Source organism: Castor canadensis, chromosome 4 (assembly GCF_047511655.1).
Source record: "Castor canadensis chromosome 4, mCasCan1.hap1v2, whole genome shotgun sequence".
NCBI classification, from domain to species: domain Eukaryota; kingdom Metazoa; phylum Chordata; class Mammalia; order Rodentia; family Castoridae; genus Castor; species Castor canadensis.
The window spans coordinates 78,323,274-78,349,940 of NC_133389.1; the positions used below are offsets into that span (position 1 = coordinate 78,323,274).

The window sequence follows — 26,667 nt, forward strand, 5'->3', positions numbered from 1 at the left end:
ACTGTATTTACTACTCTCTTCTCCAGTCTCATCTAATAAAACATTAGTTCTCCTAATTTCTCCTCTTGGGTTTACTTTGCTGGACAATTACCTCATCAGTCTGCTCTCTTTTCTGACTCCCAGAGTGAGGGTTTAGGACATAAGGGCATTTTTATTTTAATGGACTCAACAGGGAAGTACTTCTGGACTAAAGGACATGAGGTCAGACTAAGCCAATTCAGTACCTTTAAGGTATATTTATGAGAATGAGGAGAACCAAAAAATCCAGACAAGACAAACAGTTGAGTGTCATGCCTTTGCTCTCAGACTCATCCTGATATTTGTAACTGAGACACTTCCTTGCCTCAAGTTGTGATGAGAAGAAAGGAGAACTGGAAAGCCCAGAAATGGGGATGGTGTGTGGGGGTTGCTGAGCACAGCATTCACCTCCAGATGGCGCTCTTGTGTTTCCCTGCTCACCCCATCAGCTTTACCTGGGTTCAAAATCCCACCCTTTAACACTGTGACTTTAGACATTTGACTTGTCTTGCTAATCTTCAATTTCACTCTGTGTGTGTGAAATGGAGATTAGAGTGCTTTGCATTCATTCTGTAAAAATGTGAAACAATGCTTAAGTAAATCCCTGACAGGGAGTTGCTCAGCAGGCAGTCAGGAAGAAACTACTGCTGTTGACAGGAAATGAAGGAAAACAGACAGTATTCATGCCCAAATATTGGGATAATAATCCTTCAGGATATTAATTCTAATAAAATTGTTTTGCCTCAGAACCCCAAGCTAAGGAATGACCCTCTTAGACAAATTTTAGCAACTTAACAAAGTTATGTGTTGAGGAAGGATAGACTGACTCACCAGTAATGGATTCCTAGGAGATTATTAACATTGATATGGGGATAGGAAGAGGTATATTTCACTTTAGATGAAGTCATGGTGGCTAAATAAATCTTTCTGAATAAACCATTTCTTGAAGGAAGTTGAAGGAACATTGATCAAATTCAGGGCACAATTGTACATTTTTAAACAGTTTTGCTAGCTTATGCTATTTCTTTTCCATAAAATTACTAATTTTATCAATCCTTAATCTCATCTTCCATTAATATTATGGGTCCTTTGACTTGACCTAGACTCATGGTGAAAAATTAATGTTGAAGAAGTTGCCTAGACCTTTTTTAGAGCACCATCATGCCTGAGAGCCAGAGAGGCTATAGGACTCCCTTGGGTAAGCTCTCTCATTTTACCTTGGAGGAAATTGTATTGTTGAGAGTTGAAGAGTCTTGCCCAAGGTCAGTGTGCCAAACATAGATTTCAGGCTTGGCTCATGCCAGTCTTCCTAATTCCAGACCAATATGATGTCTACTTTTGCAGAATAAAAGTTACTTAAGGGAGCTGGTGAAGTGGCTCAAGTGGTAGAACACTTCCATGCTTAACAAGTCTAGCAAGTGTGAGGCCCTGAGTTCAAACCCTAATACTGCAAAAAAAAAAAAAAAGAAAACAAAACAAAAAGTTAATGGGATTTGGGATAAAATAACTCATACTCAAAAACATTGTATAATTGGTATAAAACAGTTTTACCGTGTTTGTTTGCTGGAGTGCTTCCTTCCATCTTTCCATATACGTTGAATTGCCAAATTGGGAGAATATAATTTATTCCTGAAGTATTATTTATTCATGTGATTCTTATTTGATTAATACTTCAGTTTTGCATAGAACACCTATGCACAGTTTTTGAAACTCCTGCAGACTACAGTTGACATTGTGCTGTCTTCATACCCATGATATCACCTCATACTGAACAGTACTTCCAAATGCAGGACCAGCACCAGCCATCCCTGTATCTCTGAGGCCACAGAGCAGGTGCTACCCAAGTTTTTAATTGTGCTGTGCATTTCAGATTCATCATCATAATAAAAATGACAGAAAGCAATTAGCTTAATAACTAAGCCTAAATGGAACTGGTATTTCTTTGGTATCCCACTATTCCCTTGTTGAAATGTATTTAAATAAATTGGCTGGAAGACTTTTATTAGAAAAATTGTTTATTTGTTTCTGCTGCTGGAGATTGAACGCTGTGGCTTGCACATGCTAAGTAAGTATGTACTCTCCTACAGAGCTACACCCCAGCCTAAGACTGTTACTTTTAAAGGTCTATGAGTTACAAAAAATGTAATCAGAGATTTTTAAATATTTGCCTTGATATAAGGTTATGAATTAAAGCACATTTATGGAAGTCAATGTAAGGAAATTCAATAAATATTGAATGACAAAAAACTAAGGTTAAGAGCTAAGTTTTGTGGATACATACATTGTTTACGTTTTCAGGGTCTCAGCTATACTTTATTTTTGTCTTTATCAAATTCCAAATATTTTGTGGACTATATTTTAAGTACCTTACACTGTTTTTGGACAGTCTCACATTTCTCTTGTAATCATCATCGTATTTCAGTCTGACTAACCCATTCAACAACACTAATGAAGAGGCCCAAAAGCCTCCGATGGCTTAAGCAACGTATATACAAAAGGCTTAGCCACTGTTCTTAATAAGCTCAGAAACTGAAAGGTAAAACACAATAGGTAACTTCTCATAGCATTCACTCACGCTGCACTAGGAGGAGTCCTGAGGACAATGCCCATGGTTTGTGGAAAGTCAGTCATTTGACCTTTATTCAAACTAAAGTTGTGGTCTTCCTTGATTCTCCTGTATTTTCCCTCTTACAAACCCTTCCTCCTTCTGAAGCTAGGCATGTTTGTTATTTTTCCTCAGGTTTATCACATTTTCTCTCCTTTCTGGTTGTAACCTTTGGCTAGTGTGTCATATGGTCTTGAGATGTATTTTTTTCCTTTACATTAATAGATCTGCCTAGTGAGGTTTACTGATGCATGTGCTAAGTAAACAATTCATCTCTTAACTGAAAGTAACACAAATTGTAAAATAGGACATATTCTGCAATAATAATTCTGAAATAATGTTTATGAACTTAGTCGAGACTATAGATAATCACTCTTAATGTCACCTTATTCCCTATCAAAGTATTATACTCAAGTCTTCATGGTCTTCGTCTTTTGAATTAAAATTAATCAAAGTTTTCATGTAAAGAAATAAATAACTACTGCTGTCTCTATCATGTTCCTGCATTCCCATACCTTTTCAATGGGAAAATGAAATCTATAAAGACATTTATTTATCCGAGGCTTGTTCTCTGGTGCAATAGTATCTTGTGCCCATTCAGGTTACCACAGAGGGTTCCTAGGATGGTTCCACAGAAATTTTCTTTTTTGTTTTCTGACTATCCTGTAACTTTTCAGAATGCTGCCTCTCTCTATTTAAGGGGTAATGCCAGGGATCATGAAAACACCCACTGCTAGGCTGGAAGGGATTTATTTCCTCTGAGCTGAATATGACCAGCTGCTGGTTCTTCCTGTCTGTCAACATTTGCATGTGAAGTTGTAACAAACTGACAGTTCTTCAACTCAAAACTTTACATCCAGGTTTTTATTTTAAAGGAGAAGTGATCTGGATTTTTATGGTTTTGTGTTAAGAGGTCTTCTTTGCTAGGGAAGCACAAAGCTTTTTGACCAATGATACAATGTAAATTTACATAGTTTTATTTATGTATTTTTACTTCCTTTGCTTAGCATTGTCTAGCCAGCTGTCATCTTCCTTAATCTGTCCTCAAAAAGCTTTTCTAGTTCTTTATGGTCTGCTTGTCAGCTTCCTTTGTATACTTTACTCCTATTCTAAAATGTAGATCTAGGATTAAAGAATTTGATCCACCAACCGCCAGATAATCATGTCACCATTTCTAGAGCTGAGTTTCCCAGTCACCCTAAATCCTGCCATTCCTCATGTATACATTAAAATCATCTATGTTGAGCAAACAAATATATCTTTCCCAACAATTTTGTTTCCTATAAAGTGATTCATTTAGCTTAATTAACTTGATTGTATACTTAAATAGGTAATACAGTCACGTCTTTAAGACTTCTGTAAATGGTTGTCACTAAGAAATACTTTCATATTCACAAACTCTTCTGTTTTTCATTTCCATGGCAACTATTTGAAGTAAGTAAGGAACTGAGGTCATTCAGCTCATACCTGTCAGAGCTGTGACTCCAGGGACCTCCTTGCTTTGAGTCTTTTCCTATTCAGTTAGGAAAGAGCAGTTTGATCTCTCACAAAACTAACTCTCAGCATTTCTAGCATCATTTTCTCAGTTTATGTGTATATTTTAATGTTACTTATTTCCTAAAGTAAAAGAGCATGCAGTTTATCTCTCTATTTCTCATGCTAAGAGAAGCTAGACATCAAATTTAATATTTGTGTAATCTGGGGTCAACAAAATTCAGCTGGAAAGGCAAACCAGGCCAGCTGCCTGTTTTTGTACAGCCAATGAGCTAAGAATGTGGCTTTGCATTTTTAAATACTTGAAAGAAAATCAAAAGAAGAATACTTCATAGCATATGAATATCATATGAAATTTAAACTTCATTTTTCATGCATAAAGTCCTACTGGAGCACAGCCACACTCATTCATTCATGTTGCGTCTGTCCTGTTTTCACAGCTTAATGGCAGAGCTCAGCAGTTCCAACTGGGATAAGTCCTCAAAGTTTAACATATTTAACATGCTGACTATCCATCTGCTTACAGAAGAGATTTTCCAACCCCTTCTGTGACTGATGGATATCTTCTGCTTCTCCTGATTTAAAGATGCAATATTGGTAAGTACTATTTGTTTTGCTCTGCAAGGATTACCAAAATACTTTCATATTTCTCACTTTATTAATTATTCATAACAACTCCATTGAGTACATATTTTTAAACTTACATTACAACTTAGATACCCCAAATCAATATCATATTTCAATAGTTCCTGGTTTACATAGGCAAGCAGGAGAGAACCAGGGTGGATGGAAGTCCAAAGTGGAATATTACATTCCACCTCTGGTAGTTAAATACAAGTATAAGCTTGTCTGGATGAAGGAGTAACTAGACACTGATAAGTCATGATTTTAGGTGTGTCTATAAAGGTGTTTCCGAAGCAGTAGGCATGTGAGTCTGAGCAGACAAGTGGGGAAGAGCAGCAACTAGATGCCAGCTGACATCATGCAGTCTGGGGCCTGGAGAGACCAAATACAGAAGGTTAACTGAGCTGGTTTCCTCTCTGAGGGGTGGGGTAGACTTCACCTTAGACACCAGCATTCTGGCTCTCTTGTTTTTGGACTCCAAGACTTTCACCAGTAGTCCTCCAGTTTCTCAGACCTTCAACTCCATACTGAGAGTTACATTATCAGCTTCCTTGGTTCTAAGGTCTTTGAACTTGGAATGAGCCATGTTACCAGCATCCTAGTATTGCCAGCCTAAGCAGCCTGTGTGTGACTTCTCAGCTTCCATAATTGTGTAAGCCAAATCCCCTAAATCCTCCCCACATATCTGTATATATATCTTGTTGTTTCTTTCTCTCAGGAGAACTCTGACTAATGTACCCTCTCATGCTTGCTTGGACAGGATGTGACCTAAATATAATGCCATTTCACTTTTACATGCGCCCTATCTATCACCTGTGCTTTCCCTATCCAGTGTAGAAACTTTGATGTAAAGGTCATTTTCACATCTCAGCTGTGTTGCCTATCATTTTGAATCACAGGTTTCTAATATCACTTTAAGCCATACTGAGCTATGCACAATTTCCAGAATTGTCACTCTGACTCTTGTCTCTGTGCCTTCTTTGAAATGCTGTTTACTATTGCTTACATTTAATTTTTCTACCTAACTTCTTTTTTTTGTTTGTTTTTTTCATTTTTCTTTTATTATTCATATGTGCATACAAGGCTTGGTTCATTTCTCCCCCCTGCCCCCACCCCCTCCCTTACCACCCACTCCACCCCCTCCCGCTCCCCCCCCTCAATACCCAGCAGAAACTATTTTGCCCTTATCTCTAATTTTGTTGTAGAGAGAGTATAAGCAATAATAGGAAGGAACAAGGGGTTTTGCTGGTTGAGATAAGGATAGCTATACAGGGAGATGACTCACATTGATTTCCTGTGAGTGTGTGTTACCTTCTAGGTTAATTCTTTTTGATCTAACCTTTTCTCTAGTACCTGTTCCCCTTTTCCTATCGGCCTCATTATCCTCTAGACCTTGGAGACACAACAAAACAACACCTCCCTCAGTCAGGTGCCAGCTCACATGTGTTAATTAGAACTCTGGGATGCTCTTTATACCACTTGTGTCCAGGTCTGCCCCTGGCCTGCTAGCATCTTTAACTAAATAATGACCCTTTGCAAGTAGGTAGCATAGCTAACCATGTGATTATTCCCATTATCTCACTCAAAATCCATGTCAAAGGACTCACCAATATTGATTGAATCAGTGAATGAGTTAGATAAGAAATATTTCTCATCTCCTTAATGAACATTGATGCAAAAATCCTCAACATAATAATGGCAAATCGAATTCAGCAACACATCAAAAAGATTATTCACCACGACCAGGTAGGCTTCATCCCAGGGATGCAGGGGTGGTTCAACATACGAAAATCAATTAAAGTAATAAACCACATTAACAGAAGCAAAGACAAAAACCACTTGATCATCTCAATAGATGCAGAAAAAGCCTTTGATAAGATCCAACATCATTTCATGATAAAAGCTCTAAGAAAACTAGGAATAGAAGGAAAGTTCCTCAACATTATAAAAGCTATATATGACAAACCTATAGCCAGCATTATACTTAACGGAGAAAAATTAAAACCATTCCCTCTAAAATCAGGAACCAGACAAGGATGCCCACTATCTCCACTGCTATTCAACATAGTACTGGAATTCCTAGCCAGAGCAATTAGGCAAGAAGAAGGAATAAAAGGAATACAAATAGGTAAAGAAACTGTCAAAATATCCCTATTTGCAGACGACATGATCCTATACCTTAAAGACCCAAAAAACTCTACTCAGAAGCTTCTAGACATCATCAATAGCTATAGCAAGGTAGCAGGATATAAAATCAACATAGAAAAATCTTTAGCATTTCTATACACTAACAATGAGCAAATGGAAAAAGAATGTATGAAAACAATTCCATTTACAATAGCCTCAAAAAAAATCAAATACCTAGGTGTAAACCTAACAAAAGATGTGAAAGACCTCTACAAGGAAAACTATACACTTCTGAAGGAAGAGATTGAGGAAGACTATAGAAAGTGGAGAGATCTCCCATGCTCATGGATTGGTAGAATCAACATAGTAAAAATGTCTATACTCCCAAAAGTAATCTACATGTTTAATGCAATTCCAATCAAAATTCCAATGACATTCATTAAAGAGATTGAAAAATCTACTGTTAAATTTATATGGAAACACAAGAGGCCACGAATAGCCAAGGCAATACTCAGTCAAAAGAACAATGCTGGAGGTATCACAATACCTGACTTCAAACTATATTACAAAGCAATAACAATAAAAACAGCATGGTACTGGCACAAAAACAGACATGAAGACCAGTGGAACAGAATAAAGGATCCAAATATGAAGCCACACAACTATGAGCAACTTATCTTTGACAAAGGAGCTAAAAATATACGATGGAGAAATAGCAGCCTCTTCAACAAAAACTGCTGGGAAAATTGGTTAGCAGTCTGCAAAAAACTGAAACTAGATCCATGTATATCACCCTATACCAAGATTAACTCAAAATGGATCAAGGATCTTAATATCAGTCCCCAAACTCTTAAGTTGATACAAGAAAGAGTAGGAAATACTCTGGAGTTAGTAGGTATAGGTAAGAACTTTCTCAATGAAACCCCAGCAGCACAGCAACTAAGAGATAGCATAGATAAATGGGACCTCATAAAACTAAAAAGCTTCTGTTCATCAAAAGAAATGGTCTCTAAACTGAAAAGAACACCCACAGAGTGGGAGAAAATATTTGCCAATTATACATCAGACAAAGGAATGATAACCAGAATATACAGGGAACTTAAAAAACTAAATTCTCCCAAAACTAATGAACCAATAAAGAAATGGGCATGTGAACTAAACAGAACTTTCTCAAAAGAAGAAATTCAAATGGCCAGAAAACACATGAAAAAATGCTCACCATCTCTAGCAATAAAGGAAATGTAAATTAAAACCACACTAAGATTCCACCTCACCCCTGTTAGAATAGCCATCATCAGCAACACCACCAACAACAGGTGTTGGCGAGGATGCGGGAAAAAAGGAACCCTCTTACACTGTTGGTGGGAATGTAGACTAGTACAACCACTCTGGAAAAAAATTTGGAGGCTACTTAAAAAGCTAAATGTTGATCTACCATTTGATCCAGCAATACCACTCTTGGGGATATACCCAAAAGACTGTTACTCCAGAGGCACCTGCACATCCATGTTTATTGCGGCACTATTCACAATAGCCAAGTTATGGAAACAGCCAAGATGCCCCAGCACAGACGAATGGATTAAGAAAATGTGGTATCTATACACAATGGAATTCTATGCAGCCATGAAGAAGAACGAAATGTTATCATTCGCTGGTAAATGGATGGAATTGGAGAATATCATTCTGAGTGAGGTTAGCCTGGCCCAAAAGACCAAAAATCATATGTTCTCCCTCATATGTGGACATTAGATCAAGGGCAAACACAACAAGGGGATTGGACTATGAGCACATGATAAAAGCGAGAGCACACAAGGGAGGGGTGAGGATAGGTAAGACACCTAAAAAACTAGCTAGCATTTGTTGCCCTTAATGCAGAGAAACTAAAGCAGATACCTTAAAGCAACTGAGGCCAATAGGAAAAGGGGACCAGGGACTAGAGAAAAGGTTAGATCAAAAAGAATTAACCTAGAAGGTACCACACACTCACAGGAAATCAATGTGAGTCAATGCCCTGTATAGCTATCCTTATCTCAACCAGCAAAACCCCTTGTTCCTTCCTATTATTGCTTATACTCTCTCTACAACAAAATTAGAAATAAGGGCAAAATAGTTTCTGCTGGGTATTGAGGGGGGGGAGCGGGAGGGGGTGGAGTGGGTGGTAAGGGAGGGGGTGGGGGCAGGGGGGAGAAATGAACCAAGCCTTGTATGCACATATGAATAATAAAAGAAAAATGAAAAAAAAAAGAGATACTGGTTAGGTGTGCTGGAGAACTGATAAATAGTGTTAGTCCAGAGATTCCTAATGAGCGTGAAACAGGATTTAAAAACATCATACGATAATACAGGTTAGAAGACTGTTAAGAATCGATAGCAAACTGGGCTTATTGGTGGTCGGCACCTGCAGTCTCAACTACTCTGGAGGCTGAGGCAGGATTGCTTGAACCCTGGGGTTCAGTGCCATATTGACAGAATATCTAGACAGAGACTCAAAAAAAAAACAGAAAAAAATCAGTGTCAAAGATAAAATCTTAAAAGTAACTTCAAAATACTTTCTTAAGGAACTGAAATATTCCCTATCTTTCTTATTATTTAATAAAATTTAAATTTCAAGAAAAAAAAAGAAATATTTCTCATAGATAATATAAAATATTGATGATATTATATAATTATAATACAGGCTGACTTTCCCTTATCTGAAGTGATTGGGACAAGAAGTATTTGGGATTAGTTTTCAGATTTTAAAATATTTGCATATACATGGTAAAATACCTTGGGAATAGGACCCAACTGCCTGGAGTTAATTTTATACATTTTTAGTAAACTTGCATTTTAGCTGTGACCTGTCACATTAGGTCAGGTATAGAATTTTCGATCCCCTGTGGTATCATATTTGTATTCAAAAAGTTTTGTATGTTGAAGCATTTCAGATTTTGCATTTTTGAATTAGGAATGGTCAAGCTATATTATCCAGCTAAGCCCTAATTCCAGTGACAAGTGTCCTTATAAGAGAAAGGCAAGGAATTTTTTTTTTTTTTGATGGTACTGGGCTTTGAACTCATAATCTTGCTCTTGCTAGGTGATTGCTCTGCCACTTGAGCCACACAATCAGCCCAGGTTTTAACACTATAAAGTCATGTTATAAATCCTAAAGAATGACAAAATAAAAACAGATGTCTTTTTAAGTAAGTGAAATGCTGAAGAACCTACACACATATACATTACATCAATCCTTTTCTATTTGTTTTCAAGGAGTTTGATATGTTTGGCTATTTCTTAGAATTAAAAAAAAAGCTGGGGGAGTGGCTCAAGTGGTAGGGCACCTGCCTAACAAACACGAGGCCCTGAGTTCAAACCCCAGTACCAACCCCAGTACCACCAAAAAAACAAAAAAACAAAAACAAACAAACAAAAAAATTAAAAAAAAAACTAATTGGGAAGTTTGGTGTCAAGCACATTGAAGCTATCAATGTTTCATCTTAAAGTTTGCCTGGTAAGTTTACCCGTTCCTTCCTAGGAACCCAAAAGGAAATCCACAGCATTGAAGCACACTATTACTTTAGTACACTACTAATATCTCTTGATGGGTACATTAGGTGGTGTGTGACTCAATACCTGACAGAGAAAAACTTAATGGAGGAAGGATGTATTTTGGTTCATGGGCCAATGATTGATTCTGGGTCAATGATGGGACAGAACATTTTGGTGGTTGGAGTAGATAGCAAAGGCTACTCACCTTCTGTTGGACAGGAAGCAGAGTAGAGAAAGGCATCAAATATAATCCCCTAGTTACCTACTTCCTCCTGCTAGTCCCAACCTCCTAAAACTTCCACCACCTCCCAAAGTAGCACCATCAGCCAGGGACCAAACATTCAACTCATGAATCTGTGGTGATATTTCAGATTCAAACCATAGAAGGGCTGAATAATCTCTATGCGTTCATTACAAGGATTGGTTGACTTCTACCTGGTTTCCCTGAAAGCAAGTCCATCTTAGAGGGCTTCCTAAAGATGTGTGATGATTCCTGCAGCTCCCTATCTCATATTACTGCTGACTCCTTCTAATGCTGCTTTGTGTAGTTGGCCTGAGAAAGCCTTATGTTGGTACCAATGGCCTTTACTAATACTCTTTAGAACCTCTTTAGCATCTTCCTAGAAGGAGGTTTCCAACTAATTTTCTTAAGCAGAAGTCTTGACCAGAGTAATTGTACCAGTGCTGAAATTCATTATTTGAGTTACTTCTAGAAGCAGGTAAGCAAGAGATGGATTTGATTCAAGGTCAAAATAGGTTAGATGTTCATACTCCCACTACCCAGCTTTGTGATTCTGGGAAATAGGTATTTTAGTTCCTATTTTCCAGTTAATAAAATAAGTCATATATAAGGTAAAACCCTTGCCCAAAGCTGCATTGATAATCATTAGCAAACTGAGTGTTGAATCTAAGTGTTTCTGACATCAGAGACTATACATTAATTTTAACAAATTAATTTCCTCAGGCTAGATATCCTTACCAGCAAAATGAAGAAAACAATTACCTCTGTATGGTTTTATAATGACAATAAGAGGTATGCATGTACAGAGCACACAGTGAGAATATCTGGCTCACATCAGTTCTCTTCATAAAGCCAGTATCTTTTTTTTCCTAAAATTTTCATATGGGAAAATACATAACAACATTTACCACTTTTATGTTTCTATTTCAGATTCACATTGTTGCCTAAATATCACTATTATCCATCTCCAGAATTCTATTTATCTTTCCAAATTAAACCCCTATATCCATCAAATAACATAACTCTCCATTCTCCCTTCCTCCTGGCCTCAAGCATCCATCATTCAATTTTTGTCTGCATGATTTTGATTACTCTAAGAACTGCATATAATTTGAGGCAGTAATTCTTAAATAAGAGTTTCAAATACTACCAAAGGTCTTGGGAGACAGGGACAAGTTGTCACAGTCTTCAAACCAAAGTTTGCAGGAAGAAAGCTGCCATGCCTGCCCTTTCTCAGAGAAGTTCTTATGCACTATCCACTGATGGCATTTCACCCCACACTCCTGAAAGATATGCTTTAAGACAGATTTGAATTCTCCAAGGCCTTTTTGAACAGTAGGAGCTCCTTGGAGGACACAGCTGAGCTGGATTTACCTTTCCAACTAGTCAGCATTGTCATTAGCACTTGTGTTTCTTCCCCAGAGATGGGTCTTACATTTATGGACTTGGCTTTCAGCAACCCTGGCATGTTGGTGTCAGATTGAGCTGAGTTGCAGCTCCTGTACATGTAAAGTGCTTTTCAGCCTGGCCTCTGACTCGGATGAACAGATAGTGTGATATCAGTTAACTGATTCAATTTTGGCTCTGGAAAATTTCCTCTTTTGGACCATCATGAAAAAATAAAATAAATTCGTACTTAGTTTGCAATGGACTGAATGCTTGTGTCCCCCACAAATCTATCTTGAAATTCTAACCATCAAAGTAGGCAGTATCTTAGAGTTGATTAGTTGATGAGAGAAGAGCCCAAAGGAATGGGATTGTCACTTATATCAAAGAGACCCACAGAGTTCCCTCATCTTCTTTCTACCATGTGAGAGTGCAATGAGAAAGTGGCTCCCTGCACCGCAGCAGAAGGTCTCGGTCAGAACCTGGCCATGATGGCAGAAACTCAGCTCTTGGACTTCCAGTCTCCAAAGCTGTGAAAAATGGTGGTAGTTTTATGAGCCACTTGGTTTATGATTTGTTATAAAATCCAGGACAGTAACATAATATAAAATATGAATATTTAAAGTAGCAGTCTATATGTCTGTTTGTACTAAGAGCTATCTTTTACTCTTCTATTATTTTATAACTTAAACCAAATGCAAATATGAAAAGATGGCTTTAATTTAACATAAATTTTCACTAAGTTATTTTACTCTGTGATTATGCTGATTAGAATTGAGCTCAACAAAAGGTAGGAAGAGAAATCAATATTTTTATTGAGTGCATGAGTATTGTTTTAAAATCTTTTGACTGATGAGGAATTGAATCTCAGAGATAAGAAGTGATTTATTTACTTTTACCTACTAATTAGAATATTTAGAATTTGAATCCAGGGCAGTCTGGGGAAAAGCATGAGGGGTCAATTTCTTTCATACTTCAAAAATTTGTTTTTATGAAGATAATTGATTTGTTTAAAGATTTAGAAACGTCTTCTCTTTCAAGGAGAGCATCTCAAAGACTCTCCATGGATTAGTTGAAAATAATTTAATCAAGTTTATAAAGTCAACTTATCACAGAGGTGGAACTAGAATTTAAAATCTATTCTAACATAATTCACTTCAAAAAGGTACTGAATTTATTGCTGTGTGATACACATCATTTCCTTTCTGTAAATCAGAAAATGGTAAAGATATAAGTAATGGCAGGTATCATTTTGGAGGGCATAGTTACCATATGTTCTGCTAGGTAGTTCACAGGAATCGTTTAATTTGAGCCTCAGAATTTGTGAAAGTTTGAATTTGGTGTCCTAATTTTCAACTGTAACACTTAGGATTATAGTAGTTAAATTTACTTCAAGTCACAAAGTAAGGAATGAGATTTTATGGGACATGAACCATGGTTTGTTTGTTTCCAGTGCCCATGTGTCTATGGCTCTGTGCCTCATTACATGAAGCACTCTAACTTCTCTACCCTTCAGCTCACTCCAAATCAGATTCCTCTACCTTCTTCACCAAGTGTTTCCATTTAAGAGTCTTCAGTGACTTAAGCTTGGCAAAGCCAATGGCATCTGTCTATCCTTGTCTGTGTCTCTCAGCATTTATCAACTCTCCACTTCCTTCTCATGAAGTGTGGTGTTCTGTGCTCTCCAGATAATTTCTTTTCTCCATTCCTCATGGGCATTTCTAAGTCCCTTTGTCTGGCTTTTCCATCTCTAGCAGACCATTGTTCCAAGGTCTCTTTTCTAGTAATACTCATGTCCTAGATGATCTCAGAAAAACTGTCTCTTTTCAAAATCATACACCTATATGCATACATATTTATATTACTATACATAAATATCCATATGTGTATTATCTGAGTATCTCCAAACCAGCCCTCTCCTGATCTGCAAAGATGCTCAACCACTTACTTGATACCTACACTCAATGTCTAACTGGATGCTTAAAATTATAGACTTATAATCTTTCTTGATTTGTAGTCATTTTCCATCCCTTGAAATGAAACATAATAAACAAAAAAAAAAAGCCATGAAAAAAAAAAAAAAACTGTTTCTAATTCTACACCTAGGGATATATCTACCAGAAGGAATGGGTTACAGTAAAGAGGTGTACACATCTACATTTATTTCAGCATTATTCACAATAGCTAAGCTATGAAAAGAGCCAAGATATTCTTTCTATTCCACTGCTGATGAATGGATTAAGGAAATGTGGTATTTACACACTATGGAATTGTACTCAGCCACAAAGAAGAATGAAATTCTGTCATCTGCAGGTAAATGAATGCAACTGGAGAACATCATCTTAAATGAAGTTAGCCAGGATCAGAAGGCTAAAAGCTACATGTTTTCACTCACATGTGGAATATAGTCTTAATACAAATATAACAATATTATGAAAAACAAGTCACACTAAGGGAGGTCACATATGAGAGTGGGAGGATGAAAGAAGGCAGTTAAGAAAGTGAATGTGGTTGATGTACTCTTTATATAAGAATTTATATAAGAATATATAGAATTTTTAAACCTTTTGAAACCACCATAAGAAGGGGACTAAGGTAAAAAGAAGAAAAACAGAAGAGATGAACCAATATAGGTTATAATACATATATACATGGAAATGTGACAAGGAAACTCCCTGTGTATCTGTCTTAAACAAACAAAAATGTCATTTTTTTCTTTTACAAAATCAGAGAACAGGAGGATGGAACAGGTCCTGCCTGGTGGAATTGGTACCAGTGGGAGGGGGGAAAAGTGGGGGAAGGGCACGGAGGATGAATGTAGTATAAATACTGTGCATACATGTATGTAAATGGAAAAAATGATACCTGTTGAAACTGTTCCAGGAATTGACAGAGCGGGGATAAAGGAGAGTGGTGGAGGGGGTGATTTTAAGTATGATATATTTGATATATTGTAAGAACTTTTGCAAATGCCACAATTTACCCCCACCCAGCACAACAGTAAAAACAAGCAGCTTCTATCAATTCATCAGGCAAGCCAAACATTCAAGCTTTTGCTTCCTTTCTCCCTCTCATCATCCCTTTTTCCATCTTATCCCCTTCTACCCCATCAGCAATCCCCATCAGCTCTGGCTGGACCCATCTTACTCTCTTAATCTCTAGCACTATTGCCACCCTGGTGTCCCAGTCTAAGCTTTTTGTCCCTGCACTTCATGTCTGAAATAGACCCTAAGTTTTCTCTCTTCCTCCCTTTCTGTTGCATTCTGGTCCATTCTCAACTGAGCAGTTAGATGATTTTGTAAATGGTTCATATGACAATGTCACTTCTTTGTTCAAAATTGTCAGTTTTTAATTTCTTCGTGTTGACTAACTGCCCCATAAATGGAATAAACCCACACAAGGTAGGTTCTATTTCACAGCAATGTAGTCTTTCAAACATGTAGAGTCAACTTGATGTAGCAAGTTGACACAGGCAAGATGGGAAAAGTAATGCAGCTGCTGAGAGTGAATGCCAGTGAAGGGTCAGTAGAGGCTACAGGTTTCCCTTAGGATGCTGAAACCAGGATGGTTCCAGAATCCTGAACTTGACTTTTTACCAAGTTGATGAGCTTGCCATTACACACTTTTGTGCCAGAGATGCAGTTGGGGATAACACAGCTGAGCAATGAGAGAGCCCAAGACACTACTTTCAACAATGTTGAAATCAATAAACCCAGACAGTGGGAGTTTCATGTTTCTCCAGAAACCCCACAGGTCATGTTGACTAGAAGTTAATGGTCTAAGGAAAAAGAATTCGAGCTTAGGGATTAATTGTTTGACTTTTCATTAGCCCAAGAACAACACAAGACACATTCGTATTCCACACAAAATGATACAAAAGTCTCTTTATTAAATATACAGTATTTACAGTTTGAGTCTTTCTTCTGTACAACAATAACCATAGAAAACAAAGAAATCTAAGGCTAACTTTTATCTTCCTCATACAGTGTCTTAAGACATGTTACGTGGTCTACAAAACTGACTTGGAATGAGGCAACATCACTTGGGATTCTGTTATAGGAACAAAAATCAGAAGGTCCAAAGGATCAAGGATACTTCAGAAGATCTGCAAAAGAGATGACCTGTTTTTGCCTCTCTTTTGTGCTTTTATCATAATAGTTTGCCATATATATGAGTATATATTTGGGAGATTATTTTGCATTTTGCTGTTTACTTATTAAAGACAATCTCCCTGGTCTCTCAACTCAAAAAAGAGGGCCTGAACATGCCAGAGAGAGACTGATATCCCATTTGAAATGAGCACTGTAATATTCTACCTTAGACAATGGGAAATTCCATGAGCCAAATATGAATTGTTGCCTGTATTTTATAAAGATTTATTAGAAGGTAGCCATGTGTATTCATTTATATATGACTGCCTTCTTGCAACAGGCTAGTTGTCAAAGGGAAATCTCTGTTCAAGACAACACAGAACGTCAGGGAGCCAGTCAAATGGATTCAAGAGACATTTCTCGGTCTTGGCTCTTGGCCAAATATAAAGTCCTTCTCACAATATAACTATGCTACTTTAAGCAAGGTTTGGTATTTTTTGCAAGAGTATTTAAGGCAGAACATGGTTACACTGGTTGATACTGCCATTCAAAGAGAAGAGACTATGTTAATATTTCATGTAAAACTCTTGGGGTTAAAGGTTGACTACAATGTAAAAGTATGACCATTCAGATGACTATTAATATTAACTGCACTAAAAGTGACTACGTTTGGGGAGGATTTCAATGAGACTGCAGAGCAATGCAATATTCTGTCTGCCTTTTTGTGTGCCCTGTGAGATTTACTGCTGGGATCTGCAGCATGGGACAAGAGGATGATAATGGAAATAATACCAGGTTGTAATCACTCATAGTTAGTGTCACCTTTGGTCATATCGTAGGACTATTCTAATTTCTTCCTACCATTTGCTGAGGAGAACTGAGGCGAGTCATGTTTCCAGATAGAGGCTTCCTGGAGTGTGTACTGTCAGGACTGGAGAGCATCACACATTTTTATGATTCCTTCATGCCTATGGATCAAGGAAGGAGGAAGAAAGAACTGCTCTGACTCCAAGATCTCAGGACTTTCAGCCATGGGGGATCTGATTCTGGACAGTGGATGTAGGGAGATTTTTGATAGTTGATTTTAAAGCTGTATCTAGGTGCTCACTTTGGGCAGGTTAAATAATAGTAGTGAATAAAAGCACCCTAGGAAAATCCTGCTGAAATAACAAAATTTGAAAAATAATTTTGTTGAAATAGGACTGAGAAGGATCAAAAATTCATGCAAAGATGAGTAGAGAATGTTTCATGCAAAGCCAGTGATATTGCCTCTTCCTTAATGTGTAAGACAATGGTCCAAATGTACTAAAGAGACAACCTCATTTAGGAGCCAGGAAAGTGGGAAGAGGAGCTGTCACTGATTCATGGTGGAAACAATGATCTTCCTCACCTACAACAACCACTGACTGTTGCTGTGAATTTCTTTCTCATTGATAGGTTCCCAGCAGGCCTAGTTGAAACAAAAAAAACAACTTTTGCCTTAACCCTTGCTCATGTCTTCTCATCCATTTTGGAGACTATCAACGTTACAAAAGACAAACTAGCTTACAAAGTGCAATGTGTTACTACAAAATGTGCTTTTCTGTTTCTCCTCAGAGTAACTTAGTGCAAAATAAGATGAAAAAGTCACTCAAAACTAGCAAAAGAGTAAATTTTTAAAACCTTATATGCAGGATTGAAATAATTGTCAAAACAAAGTGGTAATGTGTCTCTCCCTACAAAACAGATATGTATGTGAAGTTCCTGGAGAATACTTGTGTAACAGCCCTACTTTTACTATGGTTATGTATATGTTTGTGTCTGCATGTGTGTGTGTATATGTGTGTGTGTGTTACACTAGCATTTGTCCCCATTTGGTGGTTCAGCTATTTGGAATTTTTGAACACTGAGAACTAAGGACAACAAAAGTCTGTGAACCAAATGGCTTATGTAAGTGTGTGGTAAGGGGTTAGGTGTTACAAAAGATCCAAAAACTGTATGGAGGCAATTCCATTACACTGATTACACTGTGTGTCACTTAATGAAAACATTTGCAAACTGCAAAAACATGAAATAGCACTCAGTTATCCTCTAAGTATTCCAAAAGTTTTGAGTTTGCCTACACCATCTTCCATTAACCTCCTTGGTGATTTGTATAAACAGCAAAGCCTCTTTCTAATTATTTAATCTACACACAACCTGTAGGACAATTGAAGATTAAACATATCCAAGTCTTCAGCTTGAGAAAAAATGAGTGTAGAACTATACAGGTGTCTCAAAACTTCTTGCTGGCTGGTTTTGCAGCAGAGGTTTGATGGATTGTAGCTGTGGGGAAATTTCAAGGGAGCCATAGCAGTTGGTAGACAAGATGTCATGGCTTTTTCTAAGACAAAGAATGGTTTTAGGAAGCACTGAACCACCACAATGCCACCTTCAGAAACATATAAAAGAGCAATGGCATTTAATAGCACAAATGGATAACAGTTAAAGAACTGAGAAAAGAAAAGAGCAGAAGTAGAGACTGTTGTTTTTTACCCCAAATAGGGTTTCAAGTCTTCACTTAAGTATGACTCATGAAAAAAGACTATTGAAATCCATCAACCAGAACTACAAGAATGCCAAGAATTTAGCTTCCTCCAAATTATGTCAGAGAACAGGACTATAAACTCTTGCTGTCCCAAAACAATCAGTCAACGTTCTTCTACATAAATACACCTGAATAAATATTTGTCCTGGGGAGGAGACGCAAAGCAATTCATATGCAAGAGTAAGGTATAAATATGAAATAAAACTGTAAATATTATCCAGAAGTTTGTTGGTTTCTTGAAATTTCTAGCAAGTGCTTTATGAAATAATTGTGCAAGGTCTTTGCTCTGTGTTCCATAGCACTTTATGCATAGCCCTATTGAACAACATGTAATACCTCTGTTAGACTTTGAATGCCCCAAGAGCAGGAGAAAGCTGCAAAATACATTTGTACACCCAATGCCTAGCCCAACCCTTGGATAAATGGGCATTCAATATATACTTCATGAATGAGTACAGAAAAAAGGAGAGCAATTGATTTCCTTTTGCTCTGATCCTGTTTCTGCTGTGTGGTGATGAGCACAGTTCTGAAAGAAGGTAGAAGTCAGGCTAGGACCACTTCTGTTGTTAGTAAAGACAACAATTCTTTTTAACTATCAGCCCCTGGATCTTTAAAATAAATCTCTGTTCTAAGCTATTCATGAAAATATTCTAGAGAAGTGACAAATGTCTGTTTCTCTAGAGAAATTTGCAGGAAAACCCTTGAAAATGTAACCTATGCAAAAAGTGAATGATGTAGTTGGTGTTAAAAATATTTTAGAGTAAGCAACTAATACTGTTGCCCAATAAGTAATTTGTTTGGTGGAAATAATATCAACGAAGCATGCCACTTACAATGTGATATTGCACAGACACTTTTGGTTTTACTATAAAAGGATGATATTCCACAAAATCTTTCTGTAAAGAGCAGTTGCTAAAGATTGGTAAAGTGGAAGAGATTATGGAGGTCAAGGTGGCCAGAACATGCAGTCACAAAACTTGTATACCACTGTTAAGAAAATGTGGTTAAAGAAGGATTAAAATGTTCCCAAGGTCTAGTTTTAAATTATAATTGCTTATAGTTTGAAACACTCACACAATTGAAAACTGAATGAGATGATATGGATATTAGTACTTTTGAGCAAAGACAGAACCGGCACTTATTTCTCCTTACAAAGTGAGTTTTGCTTTGAGGTTGAGGTTTGATTGCTACTCAGATAAACCTGGTGAAAGTCATAGTGTTCTCTGGACTTATACAATAACACACCCTGTGAAAATAATTCTGATTTCACCCTGAGACTACCTCTAACAGTGACATGCAGATGCACTGCCTTGGCATTCACCCACGTTTCAGTTTGTAGTACCTAGTGTACTGGTCCATACACTCCACACATGCAAGGATGACACCGCAGAGTCTTGGTATAGAGGATAGAGTTTCACATGTGCTCTACCCTACACAACTCTCTGCAAGTAGATGAGAAAATCTATCTTGTATATCACTCAGAGATGGCCTTAACTAGTCCTCCATTTCTTCCAATAGCATCACTTCAGCAAAATGTAATCCTCACTTCTTAGGGACATGAATAAAAAAGAGTTCCATCATTAGTACTCATACCTTCTCATTTCACTACTGGGCATGCTCTACACTAAACCTACTACACTTCATGGTTATTTTTGCTTCAAATGACAAAAGAATATGTAGCCAAGCAAAAAGCTGATTTATATAGTCTTTTGTAGACTAGAAAATTCAAAAAAATGGAGAAAGGGGCAGGGAAAAATAGTATTTAAAGATGTTCCATTTTATTAAGTGATCATCCATTTTATTAAAGCTAGAAAAATAAAAAGATATACTTGTTAGCATTTTTTTAAAATAAATTTACTAACAAAAAGATAATTATTTCCTAACTGATGAAGTAGCTAAGTAAGAATTTACAGAAAATTTTAAAGAGAGAATGTCTATTCAGAGCATCTTAAATTTTAGAAATACGATTACGAGTTCAACCCATACCTCACAAGCTGTAAAACTCAAAGAAAAGCCCTGGACTTGAAATAAGATGAAGCTGATTTCCTCATTGTGAGCCTTCTTAGGCAGAGGAGTGTTAAATGATCAGAAGCAAGAGATTCACTAAGAACAAGATGGATCGTCTGCCAACTGTCAAGGCTGGTCAATAGAGATGGGGCAGTTGCTTTGTAAAGAGAATCACCAAGTACATCCCATATTCTATTGGCATTTTCAACTCCCAGGAGTTGTTTTTCCTTTGTCTTTTACTTCAAGGTGTCCAATGGTCAAAGATTTAGGCATTGTTACAGCAAAATCAACAAGATTCTACTACTATCCATGAATGTTCAGGGTGCCTTCTTAAAGGGATGAATTCTATACTGTGTTACAAAAAGGGTCCAAGAGCCTGAGATTGATCACCAAGTCCAGTAAAAAAGTAAGTCTACAAAAAAAAGCTGTGTGTGTGTGTTTAAGGTACATCCTTGTTATACATCATGCAGCAGATTTGAAAATGTGATGTGATACAGAAATCAAACAGTGGGCCAGCTGGAGATGACTGCAATGCCACATAAATCAGTTCATCCTAAACCTCTTAGAAAACAGCTCAATGGACAGCAGCAAATTCATTTTCTCTCTTCTAAAATGTGAAATCTATAAATCTACATTTTCTTTCTTCACCAAATTTTTCATGAGTGAATGGAAGGAAAAATTTCTGTTTGTTATTTCTCCTTTTTTCCTACAGTATTTTATCCTAGAATTTCTTTATCATTTTTTTAAAAAGCTGAGTTTAGGGGGGGTTATGTGTTTTCACAGAACCAGGTACTATTTTAGAGTTTTATTTGCATTCTTTTATGCTGCAGGAGCTTACATATATATGCCTAATTTTTTTAACCTCAGTATAATAATCCCAGGAATAGGCTAGCTAACATGTCTTACAATTAGAGGGGAAGTTTCTGAAGTAATAGAATATCTATTTCCTAGCAGCTTTCTTTATGGCCTCCTATTTTCAAGCTACTATGTCCATGGTTCACCTAGGCTTATGCTATTGTGTGCTTCTCTAAAGTACTGGCCCCAGGAGACAGTGGTAAGAAAGGAGCAAAGGAATTACTCACTACTATTAACAAGCCTATATTTGACAATACTCAGGGAATAAGAGTCACTGTGAAAAGTGTGATGAATCAGGGCAAGGAGCTACCGTGGTAAGGAAATTAGCACAAACAATCCCATCTTGTTCCTTGTAATATGCCACCCAAACAAACCAGGCCTGAAGTTTCTCTCTCTGCTTTGGGTTCCCTGGTAGAAATGGACTGGAAATTTCCCTGACAAGAATGTCATGGATGACCACTAAATACTTAAGTCACAGAGCTCAAGTTCAAAGTAAGCTTGCAAGATTGAATGGCTGCAAAACTGAAGAGTGCATTTTAGAAACTGAAACAGAAAAGTGAATATGCACAGGTACACATGTGTCTCTTCCTTGTTAAGAATAGTAAAGTCAGTGTCTCAAGTGGTCATTTTTACCACCATGCATGTTATCACAAAGGAAGGCAGTAGCCATAGCTGCCTGGACTCCTGAGCTGGGTTAAGGGGATCAATGCTTGGGGACACAGATATGTTCCAAAAGTAAACATGAAGAGAAAGAGAATGACCAAAATTAAAAGACAGGAGAGAGAGGAGAAGGAGAAAAGAATTAAGAACTAACCACAAAAAAAAAGTATCAAGTGACCCGGTGGATATTCAGATGAAATATTCCCGTTTACACTCGGTCACCGTGTTTTGTAAGTCAATATCATTTCTAAAGGAACTGTCCAAATTCTCTGGATATTCCTTCTCTTTCATTTGGTTAGTACGGTGAGACTGCTTGTGCTGGTAAAGGAAGCGGGTCATGATGCCGATAATGCAGAAGGTGATGAATATGACCACAGCGATTACCCCTGTAAGGAAGAAGGAAAAAGGGGAAATTGTCATAGATCAAGAGAGAGTTGAACAAAATAAAACAACCAAACAAAGAGGTCCAGAAATAAAGACTGCTAAAATGCCATTAGTTTTTAATTACTACAAAACCTCCTTTTTCAGACTAGCAAAGGAGAAAGCCAGTTTAAATCATAAAAGATTTTGTTGAATGGCCTAAGAATCTCATCTTATAAATATGAAATTGGAAGAGCAAAGGATTTCTTAGTAAACTGTTTTTAAGATCTGCTTTAAAGATTATGTGTCAGAATCATTTGTAATTGCATATTTCCTTGTCACCTTTAAATCTTTTAAATTACTGGAGCATCCAAGAAAATAATACTTAAGTTTATCTCACATCCCACTACATACTCTCCTGAGGTAAATTTGTTTGGTAATATGTGTGCTTTTTCTAAAATATTATTAATGGTGAAATGTTTACCAACAATTTAGGGCTTTCTCACGGAGGCAATAGAATAGGGAAGTACAGTTTGGTCAAGAGGGGTTGGATACTGACAAGAAAATACATCATGAAAGTCCTGTCTAAGACAAGATCCCTTCAGGAGACATCTTTTTGGGAATGTCTTGGGAACCTCCTTTTGTGGTTAGTCCAATAGACACTGCATTATAATAAAAGATGGTTGTGCAGAAGAGAAAATCCCAAAGCTATCACATGCACTGGGGCTGGGGAACCTGTCTTCAGATGACCTTCTGAGACACGTGCCCCATCCACATACTTAAAGTTTCATACTTATGAACTACATTTCATGTATGTAATTGTAACAGAATGCATTATGACCGGAGACATGCATAGAGAGAAAATAAATTATATAACATTGTCCTGTCATTCAAACCTGTCAACCACTGTAGGCCCTCCTGCAAAGACCACCCAGATTTTTCCCACCATTTGCCCTTAATAACCAATAAAGTGCTTCTGGAACAAAGATTGGAGCTTCTGTGCTTTCTGACCAGAGCCCACTGCTCTGTTTTGTAGTGCTTCCTCCTGTCTATACTGCTCTCTCTCTATCTATCTATCTCTCTCTCTCTCACTCACTCTCTCTCCCTTTTTTTCTTACTCTCCCTCTCCCCTCACTCTGTCTCTCTCACACTATACTACTATTCACAATCTGTGTCTCTGTCCAGTGCTTTATTCTGAGATACAAGGACCTGAGTTCTTCTCAACCAGGATCATCTGAGTCCACCCACTGGCAACACTATATGGTACTTTAACTCTTCTAGACACAGGCTATCTCAAACTGGGACATTTCTGTCTTTAAGAAACTCAGATGACAAACTTAGAAACTGAGATGCCAAACTTCTGCCTAGTCCTATAACATTCCTTCTTACTTTTATTGTATGTGACTTTTTTGGATCTATTTTTCAGGTTGTTCTGGTTGACCCTAAGGCCAGGAAGACTCTAGGGACAATGGAAGACACTATCATCAAAAGAGTGGTGAAAACATGGAAGCAGGGAATGAGTTTCTACATAATTATAGGGTTATGGAATTTTCCTCGCTGCTTCCATTGCCTTCTGTTTACTCATCTCATCCCCAGGCTGTGAGTTATTATGAGGGCAGAGCCCACAATTTTAATCCCATACCCCTATAATTAGCACAGTGCCTGACCCATATCTGTGGCTCATTAAGTATAGGTTAAACGAATGGATTCTGCCAATTTTTAAAAGAACTCCATCTGGTGTGAATCGGTTCCTTCAAGCTGCCAAAGGCAGGGAGAGGGCACCTGCTATGGTTATGATTCTTGGATGGAAACAAATTTAAGTCTCTCAGACATTGTTTAATAGAAATTACACGAGGTTTGGGAGTTATTCTGTGTTGCAAGACTCAAGTGGAAAAATCAAGCTATTGTAGCCAATAGACAAGCAAACATGGAATAAAAAAGTATGAGGCCAATGAGCTTCAAGAAAACAGAAAGCAAGAGAGAGGCAGATCAGGATCTGTAACCATATGGACTACTGGATTTGAAACTACAGTCCTATGGGCTTCACCCTGCTCATTAGATCTAACCCAAACCACTTGTTGGAGAATACCCGACAAAACTGTCTTCACCCATCTGTCTGTGTGCCCCAATGTGGCTTCCTCCCCATATGGAGTTTTATTGGTCTGCTTTGTTTGTGCTTTGGGAAAAGTGATAACTAGAAGAAATGAACAGGCTGTCTGTTTGGAAGTAAATACTCCAGCTGTTGACTCAGTGCTCAGCTGCCTGATAAATCAAAGGCAGGATGAATCCACAGAGCCGCTGGCACAAAGGGAGAGGGTGCCTTTGATCATGAACAATCATGGAAAGACTCACAGTCTGGCAGATAATGTGAGCTCTGGGTACTGGATGGCAATAAGTAAAGAAGATTTCGGATAACTTTTCTAAGAGTAAAGGATCATATACATCTTTTCTAACATATATATCTTTTTTACTTGCAACAAGAAAGAATGGTTTACCTCCAATGACTGCTGAATCACTTCGAACTGCATTGGTGAGTGGTTCCCTCTCATCTGTCTTCCCAAAGGAATCTAAAAGGAGTAAAAGACATGAAAGCTTGAAGGGAGAAAGCACATAACACACAACCGGAGGTTATACCAAGGACTCTGAAATAGTTGTGAATTGACATTTTGGAAGGAACCCAAAGAACAACAACAAAAAAAACATTTAAATTAAACTGCTTATACCACATCATTAGAAGACCCTGTTAGCTTACAAGTAAATTGTGGGATAAAGTGTTGAGTCAGCTGAGGGTAATGCCTGGCCCATTTACTCTTGGCCTTCCTCTCAAGACTTTCTCTGCTTTCCTAGAAACATACACATTGCAAAGACCTTTTATCTTAAGACCTCTTGCCTCTTAACTAGAGGGTTTTCTTCAACTGCAAGAAGATTCTGAGTCCACTGAGAGGGAAGTACATAATAATCCACACCCTCAGGAGCAACCGTTGCCAAGAGAACAACAGCAGTATATGAATTAGTATATATAGTACAAAAAATAGAAAGCATCAAGTTTAAAGACCTGGGTATGCATACTGCTTTGCCATGTATTGGTCTGACATTGCACAAGATCTATTATTAAATAACAATTTTCATATGTATTAAAATTGAGTATCAATACTTATGTGCATGTATACAATGCATATAAAAATTTTAGGATGTGGTGGATATTACACAACTAATAAAAGGTTACTGTCCTTATTATCTTATCATTTAATGCTAAGGAAATGACAATCTGAGTGCTATTTTTCTTTTTGACAGATAAGGAAACTAGGTTGGAGACATTAAGTAACTTGCTCAAAATCCCAAAGCTTACTCGTGGCAGATTCAGAATTCTAACCAAGGCTTCCAACAGTCACTGTCAGGTTCTTTCTATACTACGTCATTATTGTAAGGAAAACACCAAGATCCGAGAGGAACTGACAGCAGCAGAACTAAATCCCCTTTCTTTGCTTTTAATTAATAACTTGTTTGGAAACCATAATGCATTACTTCATAACATCAACAGGGACATGTGTCATGTACATTTTCTTATCTGTCAAATGAGGAAAATAATATTATTTCCTTTTTATAAAAATTATATAGATTAATATCTGTTCTCAGAAGAATGCCTAACACAATGAATGTTCAACAAATCCTGCTTCTTACGATAATTGTACTGACTATGCTACATACATATGTCTGAGCATCTATGTCCTAGGCTCACTAGGGGTACATCAGGCTCCTGAAAGAAAAGACCAAGCCTAATACGTTGTGTTCCAGAGCCCTTGCCACTCTGCTATGTAAGGACACACATGAAAGACACTTGACAGGTATTTCTTGTGGAACTTAGTGAACAGAGTGTGATGGGTTATTCTGTATTCAGGGTTTTTCTTAAGACTCATAAAACTGGATCCAAGGAAAACTAAAAATGAGAGCGCTGAGGACATCAAGTGGAAGGATATAGTAGTTAAAGTAGATACCAGCATGAGGCTGGAGTTCTGGGCTACTAGTGTTGATGGGATGGTTATAATGAAAACTTGAACAGTGGAACTTGATAATGCTGATAATCATCTTTTATGGTTAGTAGTAT

At 37.4% G+C, this 26,667-nt stretch overlaps 1 protein-coding gene across 2 annotated transcripts in view; it reads right to left on the reverse strand.

Annotated features, from left to right (window-relative positions):
• Positions 1 to 14,793: 14,793 nt before the first annotated feature.
• Cntnap5 (contactin associated protein family member 5) overlaps positions 14,794 to 26,667 on the reverse strand; it is an 826,603-nt gene continuing 814,729 nt past the window's right edge. For both annotated transcript variants that reach the window (XM_074070497.1, XM_074070498.1), the window contains exons 23-24: positions 25,058 to 25,129; positions 14,794 to 22,588 (exon numbers count right to left, since the gene is read on the reverse strand). In XM_074070497.1, the coding sequence (XP_073926598.1) occupies positions 22,392 to 22,588; positions 25,058 to 25,129 (269 nt within the window). In that variant the 3' untranslated portion in view covers positions 14,794 to 22,391. The remainder of the gene's footprint in view (positions 22,589 to 25,057; positions 25,130 to 26,667) is intronic.